The 17,572-nt window shown below is 27.7% G+C and overlaps 1 protein-coding gene across 2 annotated transcripts in view; it reads right to left on the reverse strand.

The window, feature by feature from the left end:
- Positions 1 to 2,984: 2,984 nt before the first annotated feature.
- The window catches only part of LOC100206344 (eyes absent homolog 2), a 31,195-nt gene continuing 16,607 nt past the window's right edge, over positions 2,985 to 17,572 (reverse strand). The window contains exons 13-15 of one of the 2 annotated variants that reach the window (XM_065813741.1): positions 17,195 to 17,295; positions 4,612 to 4,729; positions 2,985 to 3,317 (exon numbers count right to left, since the gene is read on the reverse strand). In XM_065813741.1, the coding sequence (XP_065669813.1) occupies positions 4,649 to 4,729; positions 17,195 to 17,295 (182 nt within the window). In that variant the 3' untranslated portion in view covers positions 2,985 to 3,317; positions 4,612 to 4,648. The remainder of the gene's footprint in view (positions 3,318 to 4,611; positions 4,730 to 17,194; positions 17,296 to 17,572) is intronic. The other variant, XM_065813742.1, reaches the window with a different exon arrangement.

Genomic DNA, 17,572 nt, shown 5'->3' on the forward strand with positions numbered 1-17,572 from the left:
GATGTCAAACCTGTATAACGACGCCAGCCTAATTTCGGCATCAATAAGTTTTATGGATAAGTTTAAGTTTAAAATTAGTTTAGACTTTAGAAATAAGCTTTATAGGCTTCAATAAGTTTAAAAAATTTTAATCTTCAATAAGACAGATATCAATTTTTTGACAATAAAATATATTTTTTCAGTTAATAGGATGCTCTAAGAAGGTCTAAAGGTCTTATTACAGCGCCACGGCTGCTTAACTCAATATTTCAAACAACAAAATTTAAAATAAATCTCTTTAAACAACAAAATTTTAAATAAATTTCTTTAAATGGGATTTTTGATTAACGATGTATAAAAATTAACATAACAATTTGAAAATCTTGAGAATCCGATTTCATCAGATGAGAGAACTCCGATGATAAAGATTTCAAGCTCATTTAGAAATCCTTGCAAAACTCTGAGCTTCTTATAAATGTTTTGTTATAAAATAACCTAACAGTTTAAGATACCTCAATAAATTTTAAAATGGTATTTTTACAAGCAGAACTTTAAAGCAGATATGTTATCACAATCATAAAGCAGATAAGATATGTTATCACAATCATAAAGCAGATAAGATATGTTATCACAATCATAAAGCAGATAAGATATGTTATCACAATCATAAAGCAGATAAGATATGTTATCACAATCATTTCATTTAAACTTATTATACATTTTTATTTTCACACAAAAAAAAAATATAATACTTAACCAAGTAAAAAAAAAAAAAACTTAAAAAACTTAATCCTACGAATGCAGCAGTATGTAAGCAGTTCAACTAAGGAAAAGTTTTTTTTTGTTTTTCATATAAATTGTTAACATTTAAAACCATAAAAATGTAAAAAAACACACACGATATTTTGAAGATGATTTCTAATATATTCACATTTTTTAATGAATATTTTAAGCTAAAATAAAAAAAGACGTGTGAAAATATAGTAAGTACTTTTTTGTTAATTTGAGGGTCCGTGTAACAAAATTAACTTTAAAGACATTTTTGTTAGTTAAAATGTAGGAAACAGTTCGGAAGTAGGATTAGAATCCCTAATCCTTACTTCAATTTTCCTATAACTCTGATTTTTTGATAGAATAAGGAAATGTGTGCAGAAAAAAGTTTGATAAGGTCAAAAATGAATTAATCTTTTTATTTTGTTAAAAAAACGATACATTTGTAAAAAAAAATAACTATAAAAAAATTTATAAACTATACAAACATAAATCTTTAAGTAAAAATATATGAAATAAAGTTAGGAAAATAATTTTTTTTTCAAAAATAAACTAAAATAATTACAACATTTTTATGTTACAGGAATATAAGTATACAAAGTATTTATCATATATATCGAAGCATTTATCATATATATTATATACACAAAGTATTTATCATATATATATATATATACAGGCCCGACGTTAGACATTTCGAAGGTGTGTGAAACAAATATTTTGGCGCATTAATAAAACAAATTTTAAATTTTGTGTGTATTTTTATATTTTTTAAATTTATTTTGTATTAAATTTTGTATGTATTTTAATACAAATTTTTTGAAAAAAGTTTAAAAGTAATTTATCTTGAAAATAGTACTTTTTAAAAACAATACTTCTTAACAATATCATTGATTGGTTAGCAGAAAAATGCACATGCATGATTCTTTCTTAATTAATCAAAACATTTTCAAAATTGTACATTAATAAATTTAAGTAAATTAAAAAAAAAATTTTTTGAGTTATTATAGTTTTTATTATAAATTAATGTATATTTATTCTTACATAAAATAAGTATATCAAGTTTTATATAATTATTCTGATAAATTTATATATTTTTACATTCTCAGGAAAAAAACAAGTTTTCAATTAAAATTTGGCGCCTTCGAAACCATAGCGCCTGGGGGAAAATTACCCATTGCAACCGACTTCTGTTGGGCCTATATATATATATATATATATATATATATATATATATATATATATATATATATATATATATATATATATATAAGGGTGCATCCAAAAACAGCAACTTTCAAAAATTATCTTGCCTGAGCCCTAAATATATTCTATATAATAAAATAAATTTGAACAAAGAATATTTTTAAAGGTGCTCCAAGATATTTGAACATTTAAAGGGTTCCTTATACATATGTAAAAAAGGTTCTTTAAAAGTAGGTCAACCTGATACTCAAAAGAAGCAAAAAATATCAAAAAATTTCAAAATAATTTCCAAAAAATTTTAAAATATAAAAGAATTTCAAAAATAATAATTGTTTTGTATAAAAAAATTTATTTTAAATATTATTTTGTAAAAACTATTGATTTTAAAAATAAAAAAGTGCATTTTTACAAATTTATTATTGATAACTTTTTTTTTTAATAGGTCTTTTACAAAATAATTATGCTTTTCGAAATTTTTATACAACTCATCTTTTTTGAATACCAGGTTGACCTATTCCTAAAAAGTTTTTTTAATAATTGGATTCCTGTAAATGTTTAAGGTTTTAATTTTTAAATCCAGTGTTGTGTTCAAATCAGATCTTTGTCACTAAGGTTTTGATAAATATTTTTAATAAAAAAAGTTATCAACTGTGTATTTGAAAAACGAGTTAATACTAAAAAATAATTCTATATATATATATATATATATATATATATATATATATATATATATATATATATATATATATATATATATATATATATATATATATATATAAATATATATATATATATATATATATGTATATATATATATATATATATATATATATATATACATATATATATATATATATATATATACATACATACATACATACATACATACATACATACATACATACATACATACATACATACATACATACATACATACATACATACACATACATACATAAATACATACACAATATATATTTGAAAACTAATACATTAATATTTTTGTAATACTTAAATAAATATACACATTTATATCAGTTTATGAAACCTTTTTTATAAAACTATTAAAATCAGGATTAATGTACAACGCTGTCATTGTTGACAGTATTAAAAACTTTTTTCAAAATTGAGCATAAAGATGTCAAATAATGTGCTTAATAAAAAAATGAACAATTCACATAATACTCTAACTGATAATACTAAATAATCAACAGTAGGCACCATTAATAGTTTGATGATTTATACGTTGACTACACCATCATCAGTTACCACCATCATTAGTTACCACCATCATCAGTTACCACCATTATCAATTGATAAGTTAATTCACAAGTTGATTAATAAACAGGTTGATAAAACAACTAAAGAAAAAAAAAATCATCAAAACCTTTCTAATAAATGGTTTAACATGTTTTATATGTAAACTTACTTGTAAACTTTATATTTATACCAAAACTTTGTGTGTGTGTGTGTGTGTGTGTGTGTGTGTGTCTACCGGAGGGACTTGCCAAACATACTACTTTAGTTTCAGATGAACAAATTATTTTTGGTAATATTAGTCTGAGTGACCACTGTTTTTTTTTGTTGATGTTATGTACATTTTGTAAATGTTAAAACTTAAAACATCTTTACAACAACTTTTAAATCCACAACATCTCTGCGAAAGCAAAATATTGCAATCAGACATCTCCAAAAAATTAAACAATTTATGCAACACAAAAAATGCAATTAGTTGCATTTAAAATAGAGTGAATCTTGTCAGTGGCAACTTCACAGTTTTTTTTTATGCGTGCTGTTTTTCTATGAAAGGAATTTTTTTATTCTATTCAGGTAAATGAGAAGTACTGTTAATGTGTTTCCACATCCACTGGTGGCTTTGGTTATTTAAAAACTGATGTTTCTTGTGTTACCTGTAAAAGTGATAACAATTTAAAAAAATTTTAACGACCTCGTTATGACTAACAACTATTTTAATGACCTTGTTGTGACTTACAACTATATTAATGGCCTAGTTAAAACTTAAAACTACTTTAATAACTTTGTTATGACTTAAAACTCATTAATATTTATTATGAGTATTAGTATTTTTAAAAAAATGAAATAAAGTGACAGATAGAAATAAGAAGACTACAGCTATTGCTTGCCTTCATCAAAAAAAATGCTCGATTTAGAAATAAAGTTTTATGTTCTGTTAAAAGCTATTGTGGAGAACTGCATCTAACATACCATCACACTACTGCATCATACCCACCATACATCATCAAATCAGGGATGCAGAGTCCCAGAAAAGTCTCCAGATTTAAAAGTCACAAAATGATTACTTTTTGCTGGCTTTTGGAACCTACAAGCTCAAAAATCTCACAAACTTCTTTTTTGTTGCAGATTATGCAACAAAAACTAATTAAGTCACTTAACACTTTTAAAGCTCTTGTATACCAGAAATCAGAAAAAATAGATACTTAAAGCCAAAAGCCCCTTTAGAGACTTTACATCCTTCACATCCATCCTTTAGGGACTCCACATCCCTGCACCTAATTGTCGAAATAAAATGATTAGATAAATTGCACATAAATTTTTTTTGATTTGTAGCAAAAAAGTATAAAAACTACAAAGAATTCATAAGTAATGATGTTTGAAAACAAAAAACATGCATACCATTTTAAAAATATCATAACATATCATTTTAAAAATATCATAAATGGCATAATTCCAAAGCATGTTGAAGGTTGATCAGATCTGAATGGTTGCTTATGCGCCAAAAGGGAAATCCTAACTTTTAAAATTAAATATATAAAGAATTAAAAAAACATATTTTAATAATCAATAATAAGCAATAATATAGTAATAGTTAATAATAAATAATAACTAAAAACAATAATTATTGAAAAGAATTTAACTAAATATCTTATAAGCATTAACAATTTTTGTTTTTCTAAACTTTAGTATGGAGGAGGGCATCTAAAAAATATCTACCACCAGTATCTTAAATTTTCAATGCGCTCTCGACTCTAAGTTAAGTAATTAAAAAATAATTAAATTTTTTTACCCTAAAAATCTGAAAAGTGTCATTTTAAACTATTAAACACAATTTTAATATTTTCTAAAAGCATTTAAATTTAATAACATTTCCATTACCCTATTGATTTAAAAATTCAAAGTAGTTTTAACTTTTATTCTTTGTTATATTGTAACTTTCATTGTAGTTTTTTCTTATATTCTTTGTTATATCACAACATACATTGTAGTTTTACTTTATATATTTTGCTATATTGTAACATTAATTGTAACATTCTATAGTTACTATAGTAACCAACTCCAAGCACTTTGTAATCATTTTTAGTTTTTATTCTCATGAATAAAACTATTTATTATTAAACAACTAATTTTAAATTAAGTTTTACACATAATTAGGGAAAAAGTATATAAAGAGATATTTTCACTTTTAGAACATTTTGCTTTTATTCGCACTGCATATATATATATTTACTGAAAATTAATTTTTACTGTGTAGTAAGTTGTTTTGAATGTTTATTCAAGCACAACTTTAAATAAAAAAACTCATTTGAAGTTTTATTAATTGAAACAGTAAGTAAAGTATTAGATTAAATAGATCTTTTGACATTATTAAATAGTTATTGTTTTTAGCCATGTTGGCAGTATGAGAAAACACTACAAAACGCAAAAATACACTTACAAAGGAACTATGTCACAAAGCAGGCGGTGTAATAAAATTATAAAGTCTTCAGGCAACTGATGTCAAAAAAACTGCTCAAAATAAACTTTCAGAGGAAAAGCCAGAAAGTGAAAAGAGATACTATAGATTTTCTATACTAAAAAAGTCTTAAAGAAATTATTACAGATCTCGCAATAGATGAAATATCTTTAAGAGTAATCAATAGAAATATTGATTGCTCTTAAAAAAATCAATATCTCAAAATAAATACAACCTTCCAACAACAAATTGCAATGTAATAAAATTTGTTCAAGATAATTACAATGAAAAGAGAAACATAATGACTGCCAGCATGCAAGATAAACCTAAAAATAAAGTAAAATACAGCATCAATGAATATACCAGCGCAGCAATATTGATTAATACACTACTGTAATAAGTTTTTTGATTTGAATCTTCAAAGTAGTGAGGAGAAAATAAGAAGATGAGAAAGCAACACTCACACGAGTCTTGTTAATATTCTCAGCCTATGTTCTGACTCCCGACTCCGTGACTGATCCTCACTCCTGACTAGTTGAGGTAATGGAATGGAATTTAAATGGTTTTGGCATAAACTTGTAAAATTCATGAAGAAATCCATGGTCTGCAACAGTGTCTTTCTAAGCAAAATAAAGCACAAAATTGACCAAGAGATAGAGCTTCATCTTGATGTAAAAAACTTGATGAAATTCTATGATTGAGTCACTAATCAAGATGGACAACTTACAAAACCTAAATGGAATTCACAACATTTGATAAAACAGAAATATTAAACTTTTCTGCTTTTAAGTACTTTTCAAAGCTATGGAGCTTTTGTAAAGACTTAATGCTAGACTTAATCGGCGTCAGATCAGGTTATCCTGCTACTGGTAACCAGTCAGATCAGGTTCCATTCTGACCAGTCAGATCAGGTTCCATTCCAGACTGGTTCCAGTCAGATCAGGTTACCCTGCTACTGGTAACATGTAACCCAGTACAATCTGCTTCATGTCCTGCTGCCTTGTAGGATACGCCTTTTTAGACAAAGGCTAGGAGATAGCAACTCCGATTTAAAACACCCCCTGCCTTGGGGCTCTTGGTTGAGTAAAGGCTAGAGATGGTGTCTCGATAAAAATACTCATCTTGGGCAAATGCTAAATGCACCCGGCTACTGTCTTGTAGAAGGCCTCCTAGGCAAAGACTTAAGGGGTAAACAGATTCTATCTGTTGACCAGCCTCGCACCCCTTCTTCATCGATTAGGCTGGCGCAGATGTATTTTTAATACATTGTTTCCAGTTTAGGATGTTGAATGCTGGATCTTCTTGACTCAATGCATGGGTTTTGCTTGTGTCTCTGTTTTTATGACTAGACAACTCGTTCTATTATCTCCTAATGAGGGTACAGCTCTAAAACTCAGTTTTATGGTTCTGAGGCCGGCTGGTAGTCAGGTTTCCCGAACTCTGTGGTAGCTCTCAGAGAGGCTGATTCCATCAACAGCTGAAAAATATCAAAGTATTAACAGTGCCATGTTGCACATGGATGGTGTCCCTGTTTGCACTTTTGGTGTGCATTGCGGAGGCCACATTTAGAGCCCTTTGTTACGGCTTAGGGTTTATTAGTAGTAATGAGGCAATTGCTTGAGCTATTAAACGGTGTTCTGAGTACTATCTATGCTTTGAGTCAAGTTCTTCAATCTAATTTAAAAATGAATAAAGTACCAAAAACTATAAAACACAAAAAACCATCATCATCATCAAGTTCTCTAAACCTATCATTCACTAATATTCGTGGTCTTCGAAGTAACTTTCTTTCTGTTGAGTCTTATCTCTTGCAAAGTTCACCAGACCTATTTGCTCTTTGTGAGACTAATTTGAGTTCAGCTGTCTCATTTTGTGATCTTAGTGTTGATGGTTATCTGCCTCTAATTCGTAAAGACTCCAATAGTCACATGCTTGGCCTGGGCATTTACATTCGTAAGAATTCACCCATTTGTCGTGAAACTAGGTTTGAACCCACAAACTATTCTTTCATGTGCTTCCGTTTAGCACCACTTCACTCGATTGCCTTTCTCTTTGTTCTATATTGCTCTCCTTCATCTCAAGACTGCACTCTTTTTGACGTTATTTCTGATCATATTGACCAAGCCCTCTCTCTTTATCCATCAGCTAATATAGTTGTTGTCGGTGACTTTAATGCTCACCACTCTGAATGGCTTGGCTCTAGTGTCAGTGACTCTGCAGGCATTAAAGCCCACAACTTTTGCCTTTCTCAATCCCTAACTCAAATAGTCAACTTTCCAACTTGCTTTTCTGACAACCCAAATCATCTACCTTCTCTACTCGACTTATGTCTTGTTTCTGATCCTAGTCAGTGCTCAGTTTCTCCACAATCACCTTTAGGTTCTTCTGATCGCAGTTTGATCTCTCTAAAACTAATATCTCATTCTTCTTCATCACCTGAATCCCCCTATTATCGAACCTCTTACAACTACAGTAAAGCTGACTGGGATTCTTTCCGTGATTTTCTTCGTGATGGCCCTTGGGTAGAAACCTTTTGTCTTCCTGTCGACAAATGTGCTTCTTACATAACTTCGTGGATTCAGGCTGGCATGGAATCTTTCATTCCCTGTCGACGATTCCAGGTCAAGCCTCACTCTCCTCCATTGTTTTCTTCACACTGTGCTGCTGCGATTGCCAATCGAAACCGTTACTTCCATATTTATCAGCAAAACAATTCTTCAGAAAACAGACGTCTGTTTATTACTGCTAGAAACAATTGTAAAAAGGTTTTGTCTAACGCCATAACCCGCTATTCTCAGGTCATGAAATCTCGTATCTCCTCTCAAAAGTTAGGCTCTCGTGACTTCTGGAGAATCTTTAATAATATCAATAATAAGGGCAAATCTATAATTCCACCTCTCTTGTATGGTTCAGACTTTGTCACCTCACCTAAAGACAAAGCCGAATTGTTTGCTAAAAACTTTTCATCAATATCATCTCTTGATTCCACTAGTTGCGTTCTACCTGATAATGCCAACAAACAGGTTGATCCATTGCTTGACATTCATATCACTCCAGCACCTGTATCTAAGATGATTTCCTGCCTAGACTCTTCTATATCTTGTGGCTTGGACAACATACCTGTTATTGTCTTGCAGAAGTGTTCTCCGGAGCTGTCATCTATACTCTCAAAACTAATCAACAAGTGCTTATCAGAGTCTTGTTTTCCAGCCTGCTGGAAAGTGGCATCTGTTATTCCTATTTTCAAAAATTCTGGAGAGCGATCTGATTTGTCTAACTACCGTCCCATAAGTCTTCTTCCTATCATTAGCAAGGTTTTTGAATCTTTAATTAACAAACACTTAATTTCTCATCTTGAATCTAATAATTTTCTGACCATCAATATGGATTTCGATCTTCTCGTTCTACAGCTGATTTGCTAACAGTAATAACTGACAGGTTTTATCGTGCATTAGATGAAGGTGGAGAGGTTAAGGCCATCGCTCTTGACATTTCAAAAACGTTTGATAAAGTATGGCATGCTGGTCTTCTCCATAAGCTTTCTTCTTATGGTGTATCTGGCAACATCTTTAAGATCATTGAATCCTTCCTTTCCAATCGTAGCATAAAAGTTGTTCTCCATGGACAACACTCTTCTTCTTATTCTGTAACTTCAGGGGTTCCTCAAGGTTCTATCCTTGGCCCTAAACTCTTTTTAATTTACATTAAAGATCTTCCAGATATTCTCACATCTAAGGTGGCATTGTTTGCTGATGATACTACCATTTATTCTTGTCGTGATAAGAAGCCAACTCCCTCTGATTGCTTGGAGGGGGTATTTGAGCTTGAAAAGGATCTCACTTCTGCTACAACATGGGGCTCACAGTGGCTGGTGAACTTTAATTCAGATAAAACTCAATTTTTTTCAGCCAATCGTTATCGCAATAATTTAGATCTTCCTATATTTATGAATGGTGATGTACTCGATGAGTCACTTACTCTTCATCTTCTAGGATTAACTCTTACTTCCAATCTTTCTTGGAAACCATATATCAAATCAGTTGCAAAATTAAGGTTGCATCTCTTTATCCAGCTCGTCACTTTCTTACTTCGGATTCTATTCTCTATCTCTATAAATCTCAAATCCAGCATTGTATGGAATACTGTTGCCATCTCTGGGGCGGATCTTCTAATGATGCTCTTTCTCTTTTAGACAAGGTGCAAAAATGCATTGTAAACAGAGTTGGACCTGCTCTTGCAGCCAACCTCCAACCATTATCACATCGTCGTAATGTTGCTTCTCTTTCTCTTTTCTACAAATACTATAATGGGTACTGCTCTAAAGAGCTAGCGCCTCTTGTGCCATCTACTAAAATTCATTCTCGTTTTACTCCTCTTTCAATTAAGTGTCATCCTTTTTCTGTGACTGTTCCTAAGTGCTCCAAAAACGCTTATTCGTCTAGTTTTTTTCCTCGAACATCAGTTCTTTGGAATTCGCTTCCTTCATCTTGCTTTCCTGATTCATATAATTTGCAATCTTTTAAGTCGTCCGTCAATCGTTATCTTGCTCTACAATCTTCATCTTTTCTCTTTCAGTAACTCCCAACTTTAATTAGTGGCTGCTTGCAGCCTTGTTGGAAGCGAAGATGTTTAAAAAAAAAAAGTGAATGTTGAAAAAAAATATTACAACTCATGTTCAATAATCTTTTTGATTTGAACAGCAAAATAAGTAACAAGCTCATAGAAAATTTGAAAATTCATGCAGATGAGCAAATAAACGAGGATATTATGAAGTTATTATGAAGTCTCATAAAAATCTAGCAGTAATTCCATCAAAAGTTATGCTACTTTTTGCAGAAAACTTAGCCTGCTATCTTTTTGGAGTCAGTGGTGTAAGTAAAGCAGCTCTTGAGCCAGCTAATAACAATGAAATTAAATATCTTTCGCTACAAGATAATATGAATAAGCTGTTGACTGTTAGTATGCTGAAGAACTGTCAGTTCACCGTGAGTTGATGCATTTTGGAAATCAGACTTTAAGTGGCTCAAATCAGAATTCATACTTTTGAAGAACACGAGTAAACGACCAGAAAATATGCAAAAGTAGTGCAAAAATGTGTAATTTTGGAATGCAATTATTTTTGCTCCAAAATTAAATCTCTCCAATAAGTTACTTGAAGCACTAGTGCTTTTGAAATTTTGTTATAAGAAATAAAAATGTTTGTATTAAAAGCTATTTACTAGTGTTGTTATTGACTTTGACTAAATTGACTAAAAGTCAACTTGTCAAAAGTCAAAATTAGTCAACTTTGAAAAATTGAATAATTGATTAAATTGACTATGGACTTCCTACTAATCAACTAAAAATCAATTTCATCGAGTAAAAATCTTAAAACCTTTATATCTTTGCATTCGATTTAATTTTTCAACCTTTTTGTTTGTTCATTTAATAACAATAGTATGTACTATTATAACTATTACCTAGTTTTTTGTTTATTCTCTTTAAGTTATTTCTAATTCATAGCATCTTAGCATTATTTATACCTAATTAAACTTTCAATTATGTATATCATTAATTTTTTTAAATTTTGTCAATGCTTGTGGTTTTTATAAATACTTTCATACAGGGCCGCTTCAAGCTGGCTGGCGGCCCCGGGTCAAAATTAAGTTGAGAAGCTCCAAAATTTAAATGTCATTAATCTACACAATCACTTTGTAAATATGATTGTAATGACTTTTTTAATATATAGCAAGTATTTAAGGCAGTCACTAAATCATTGGGGTCTGGGAAGAGATTATTTCATTGTCAAGGTGGCCCTTTTTCTCATATTGTTTTGCTCTGCTATTATTTGAATGATACGATATTAAAAAATAGAGAGTAAATATAAATTACTTTATTATTTTTATTACAATTTATTTCAAAAAGATAAATTATTTCAATACTTCAACTGAATTTACTTTTAGTCAACTTATTTGATCACAAAAATGTATCAGCCAATTTTAGTCGACTTTAGAAAATATTTCAGTTGATTTAGTTGACAATCAAATTATTTAATAGTCGTAACAACACTATTATTTACAAAAAATTCAGAAAATAATGAAAAGCAGTAAAAACAGCTGTTACAGCTCTTGTTTTGTTTTTTTTAACTCTTTGTATCAAAAAAAAAAAAAAAATTATGTATTATTATATGTTATATATATTATAATATAATACAATAAATATATATATATATAATATATGTACATATATATAACACAGGTCAACAAAAAAAAATTTTTTTCTGGTGCCGAGCAAACAATTTGCTTTTGTATAGCATTTCTCATTTTGATTTCAAATATGTAACTCTTTTTTTACCATCAGGTCAAGTTGTAAAGATATTTAGGTTCAAATCTTAAGTATTTAGGGTAAAGTCCCTAATATTGTCGAAAAAAAAGTTATTCAAAAGTATGTCAACCTGGGTCTCAAAAGAAGCGTATTTTCATAGAGATTTTAGAAAACATAAATATTTTTCCTTAAAATTTATTGACAAAAAAATTATATAAAAAATGCTAAAGACTCTTAAAAAAAAGTCAAAAGAATGTTATTCACCAGAAATACACAAAATACTTATTTTTATTACAAATGAATAACATTTTTAAAATCTCTATGAAAATACGCTTCTTTTGAGACCCAGGTTGACACAACAAATTGTTTGCTCGGCGCCAGAAAAAAAAAATTTTTTTGTTGACCTGTGTAATATATAATATATATAATAAATATATAATATAGATAATGTATATAATAAATATATATAGATATATAATATATACATATATATATAGTATATACATATATATACAATGCATATACATATATATATACAATGCATATATATATAAAATATAATATAGTATATATATATAATATATATAATGCATATATACATATATAAAATAAATATGTATATATATATATATATAATAAATATATATATATATATATATATATATATATATATATATATATATATATATATATATATATACGTATAGATATATATAAATACATATATATATATATATATATATATATATATATATATAAATATGCATATATATATAAATGCATATATATATAAAGTATAATATAGTATATATATATAATATATATAATGCATATATATATATAAAATAAATATGTATATATATATATATATATATATATATAATAAATATATATATATATATATATATATATATATATACGTATAGATATATATAAATACCATAAACCATTTGAGGTCAACAATATTTTGCTGACCTCAAATGGTTTATGGTAAGACCTTTGTATCAAATTTTATTTTGTCAACCTGATGCTGACCTCTAAAAGATTGAGGTCGGCAAATTATTGCTGATATCAATTTTCCTAAGTCCAAGGGTTATATATATATATATATATATATATATATATATATATATATATATAGCCCTAACTGGTTGTCAGAAAGTTTTTGCATATTTTGTTGACAAAAAGTAAAAATTAAAATGCAAAACTAGAGTTTTTTTTTTTTATTACTTGATAGACTGCCTGCCCCAATCAAACCCTCAGTCGATGCAGCACCCTTGCGAGTCAGGCTATAAGATAGTCGATGTAGCAACACTCCGTTGCGAGTCAGGCTACTTGCAAGTCGATGTAGCAGCACTCCATTGCGATTCAGGCTATTTATCAGTCTATGTGTAGCAGCACTTTGTTGCGAGTCAGGCTATAAGATAGTCGATGTAGCAACACTCCGTGCATGATTTACAGTAAAAAAATAAAAGTAAAAACATTTTATTAAAAAAAACAAAATAAAAACATTTAACTACATAATATAATGTTTATATTATTAAAAACATTCAGAATGTTTTTAAAAACATAATGGTCAATTAAATTTGCGTTTTTGCAGGTTTTTTTAAAAAACGATTAATTTGTAATTAAATTAATGGTTTTAACTTTCTGACAACACAAAAATGTTGGACGAAAGTCAAAAGTAATTAAAAGTGACCTATTTGTTGACCAAAGAATTATTTTTTACCTTCCATACTCCCAAATGCAACAATCTATATATATATATATATATATATATATATATATATATATATATATATATATATATATATATATATATATATATATATATATATATATATATATATATAGATATATATAAATACCATAAACCATTTGAGGTCAACAATATTTTGCTGACCTCAAATGGTTTATGGTAAGACCTTTGTATCAAATTTTATTTTGTCAACCTGATGCTGACCTATAAAAGATTGAGGTCGGCAAATTATTGCTGATATCAATTTTCCTAAGTCCAAGGGTTATATATATATATATATATATATATATATATATATATATATATATATATATATATATATATATATATATATATATATATATATATATATATATATAGCCCTAACTGGTTGTCAGAAAGTTTTTGCATATTTTGTTGACAAAAAGTAAAAATTAAAATGCAAAACTAGAGTTTTTTTTTTTTATTACTTGATAGACTGCCTGCCCCAATCAAACCCTCAGTCGATGCAGCACCCTTGCGAGTCAGGCTATAAGATAGTCGATGTAGCAACACTCCGTTGCGAGTCAGGCTACTTGCAAGTCGATGTAGCAGCACTCCATTGCGATTCAGGCTATTTATCAGTCTATGTGTAGCAGCACTTTGTTGCGAGTCAGGCTATAAGATAGTCGATGTAGCAACACTCCGTGCATGATTTACAGTAAAAAAATAAAAGTAAAAACATTTTATTAAAAAAAACAAAATAAAAACATTTAACTAAATAAAATAATGTTTATATTATTAAAAACATTCAGAATGTTTTTAAAAACATAATGGTCAATTAAATTTGCGTTTTTGCAGGTTTTTTTAAAAAACGATTAATTTGTAATTAAATTAATGGTTTTAACTTTCTGACAACACAAAAATGTTGGACGAAAGTCAAAAGTAATTAAAAGTGACCTATTTGTTGACCAAAGAATTATTTTTTACCTTCCATACTCCCAAATGCAACAATCTATATATATATATATATATATATATATATATATATATATATATATATATATATATATATATATATATATATTTAAACAACTTTAAAAAGTATTCTACACAATAGAGTGCTCAATGTTCTTAAAAGAACAGAGCAATTATATTAGTAGTAGAAAATCACTTAACAAAAATTTTTTTCATTTAACACTGTGTTTCATCAACAAAGATTCATCAGAAATGGATGATCAAATTAATAAAACTTCAATTTATACCAAAAATTAAATTACAGGAAGTTCCAAATGTCTTAACTACTGTAAATTTTCACACATTTGTGGAATTTGCTGACACTATTATAAAAAGAATTCTTTAGAAATGATTACTTATGCTATTTTTTTTAAATGTTTTTTTAAAAAAGGTAGTTAATGTAAATATTATTTGAACTCATTTATTTTTATAGTTTTTTAGGAGAAACTTATTTTCGTTTAATAAGCATATATATATATATATATATATATATATATATATATATATATATATATATATATATATATATATATATATATATATATATATATATATATACATACTGCTGATTTAGGTGAGCAGTATGACATCATACTGAAGCAGCCTGCTGCCGGGGACTTTAGTACATACATCGCCTGACAAATAGCTTGAATCGCAGTGGAGTGCTGCTACATCAACTGAGGGTTTAGGATGGGGCAGCAATCTTTTCATTTATTATTCTTTGTTTTCTTCTTTTTCTAAAAAGCCATATAAATTTAGATAAGCAAAAAAAGCGAGCAAATGCTCACATAAATATGCTATAGTAGATTGGTGGGATTGAAGCTTGGGAACAAAAAAACCCTAATTTTTGGGCCCAACGAGCCAATAACGTGGGAGCAACAGGTTTATAAAATATTTTCTTTACTATTTTGATCTAAATTTATATTCATCAACAAATTTCAAATTTTATGCAATAATCTCTTATTTTTCAAAAACTATTACTATATAAAGTTTTAACCCCCCTCAATTTGAGGGGGCTGTAAACATTACAGGGGCATAAAAACTGAACACTAAGAGATTATTGCATGAAACTTGAAATTTGTTGATAAATATCAATTTAGATAAATATAGTAAAGAAAATATTTTATAAACTTCTTGCTCCCGCGTTACGGGCTGGGTGGGCCCAAAAATTAGGGTTTTTTTGTTCCCAAGCTCTAATCACCCTAATTCTTTCCAAAATATTATTTTTTGATATAAACATAAACATACAAAAGTTTGGAGTTTGCACAATACCTGTAAGTTTCAAAATTCAAACATCTAAAAATCCAGTGTACACCACTGATATATATATATATATATATATATATATATATATATATATATATATATATATAAAATATGTATATTATAGTATAATATACACCACTGATATATATATATATATATAAATATATATATATATATATATATATATATATATATATATAATATGTATATTATAGTATAATATACACCACTGATATATATATATATATATATATATATATATATATATATATATATATATATATATATATATATATATATATATATATATATATATATATATATATGTATTATGTATATTATAGTATAATATAATATATAATAACTATATTTTTTTAAATGTTTACAAAAAACTACAACTCAGTAGTCAAGTTATTTAAATCATAATTTCAAATAATCTTAATTTCAACCATATTTACTGATATTTTTAAGTATACCATTATTGATGTTATTTATATTTTTGAGTTTGTTTTTTTAAATTACATAATTTTTCAATTTTTCAATTTTTTTGAGAGCCTGATTATAAATGTTAAAAAATTTTATGTAACTAATTTACTACTAATGAAAATTAAAAGTATATTTTTTTAGTAATGACTTCCAAGCTCTTAAATGGTTCTAAGACCCTCTAGAACCTCACTCAGACTTTACTTTTGCAAAAATGTTTTGATCTTTAGTTTTTTGTATAGATTCAAAAAAATCACTTTTCTAAACCTACAGAATAAATACTCTTATGTTTAAAAGAGTGCTATGAAACATGAAACTTGGGCGTCTCTTTGGTCCACATTGTAGAGTAGAAAATTTAAAAGCAGAAGATTTTTTAATCAAAAAAAATAAATATTTTTATTCCAGAAAAAATTCAATATTTTCTTACATCAATTAAAATCAATAAATATAATCACAGTAATTAATATATTACAGTAGAGTTAATAGTAATTTATTAGTGGTAGAGTGTTCGCATCATAAATGAGAAGTTCCAAGTTCGATTCCCATCACATCCTGGTAGTGTCGCGCTTAACTTGTTTTTCTGCGCAGCAACCTCATTTGTCAAGGTTTGTATTTTGGAGTTAAAGAGTTAAGAGAGGACAGTAGCCTCCATGACAGTATTGGTCTTCTCAGCCTTATAATATAAATATTACAGAAGAATATTTTTGAAATAAAAGCTATAAATCAGCAAAAAAGAATACCTGTTTACTGGCAATTTCTTCATCTCTTCCACTGCCTATAACAACATAAGTGCATTTAGTTCCAAACCTAGTTTGAATACGTTGAAAGCAAGCCTCTTTGCCTAAAAAAATTTTAAATCTTTTTCAGGTCAATTAGGTGACTTTTACATCCTCTTGCAGCACTAATTTTTTAAAAAATATATAAAGCATAAAAAAACATCATTACCATGGAATTGTCTATTTTTTACAAAGATTCTATAACCTTTCACAGTTATATGGATAAAAAATTAATTTTTTAATAATTTTTCAGTTATTTTTCATAATAGAACCTTATATCTTGCAAATTTTATCAGACCTACTTGCTCTTTGTAAAACATAATTTAAATTGGACTGTTTCAT

This window comes from Hydra vulgaris, chromosome 12 (assembly GCF_038396675.1).
Source record: "Hydra vulgaris chromosome 12, alternate assembly HydraT2T_AEP".
NCBI classification, from domain to species: Eukaryota; Metazoa; Cnidaria; class Hydrozoa; order Anthoathecata; family Hydridae; genus Hydra; species Hydra vulgaris.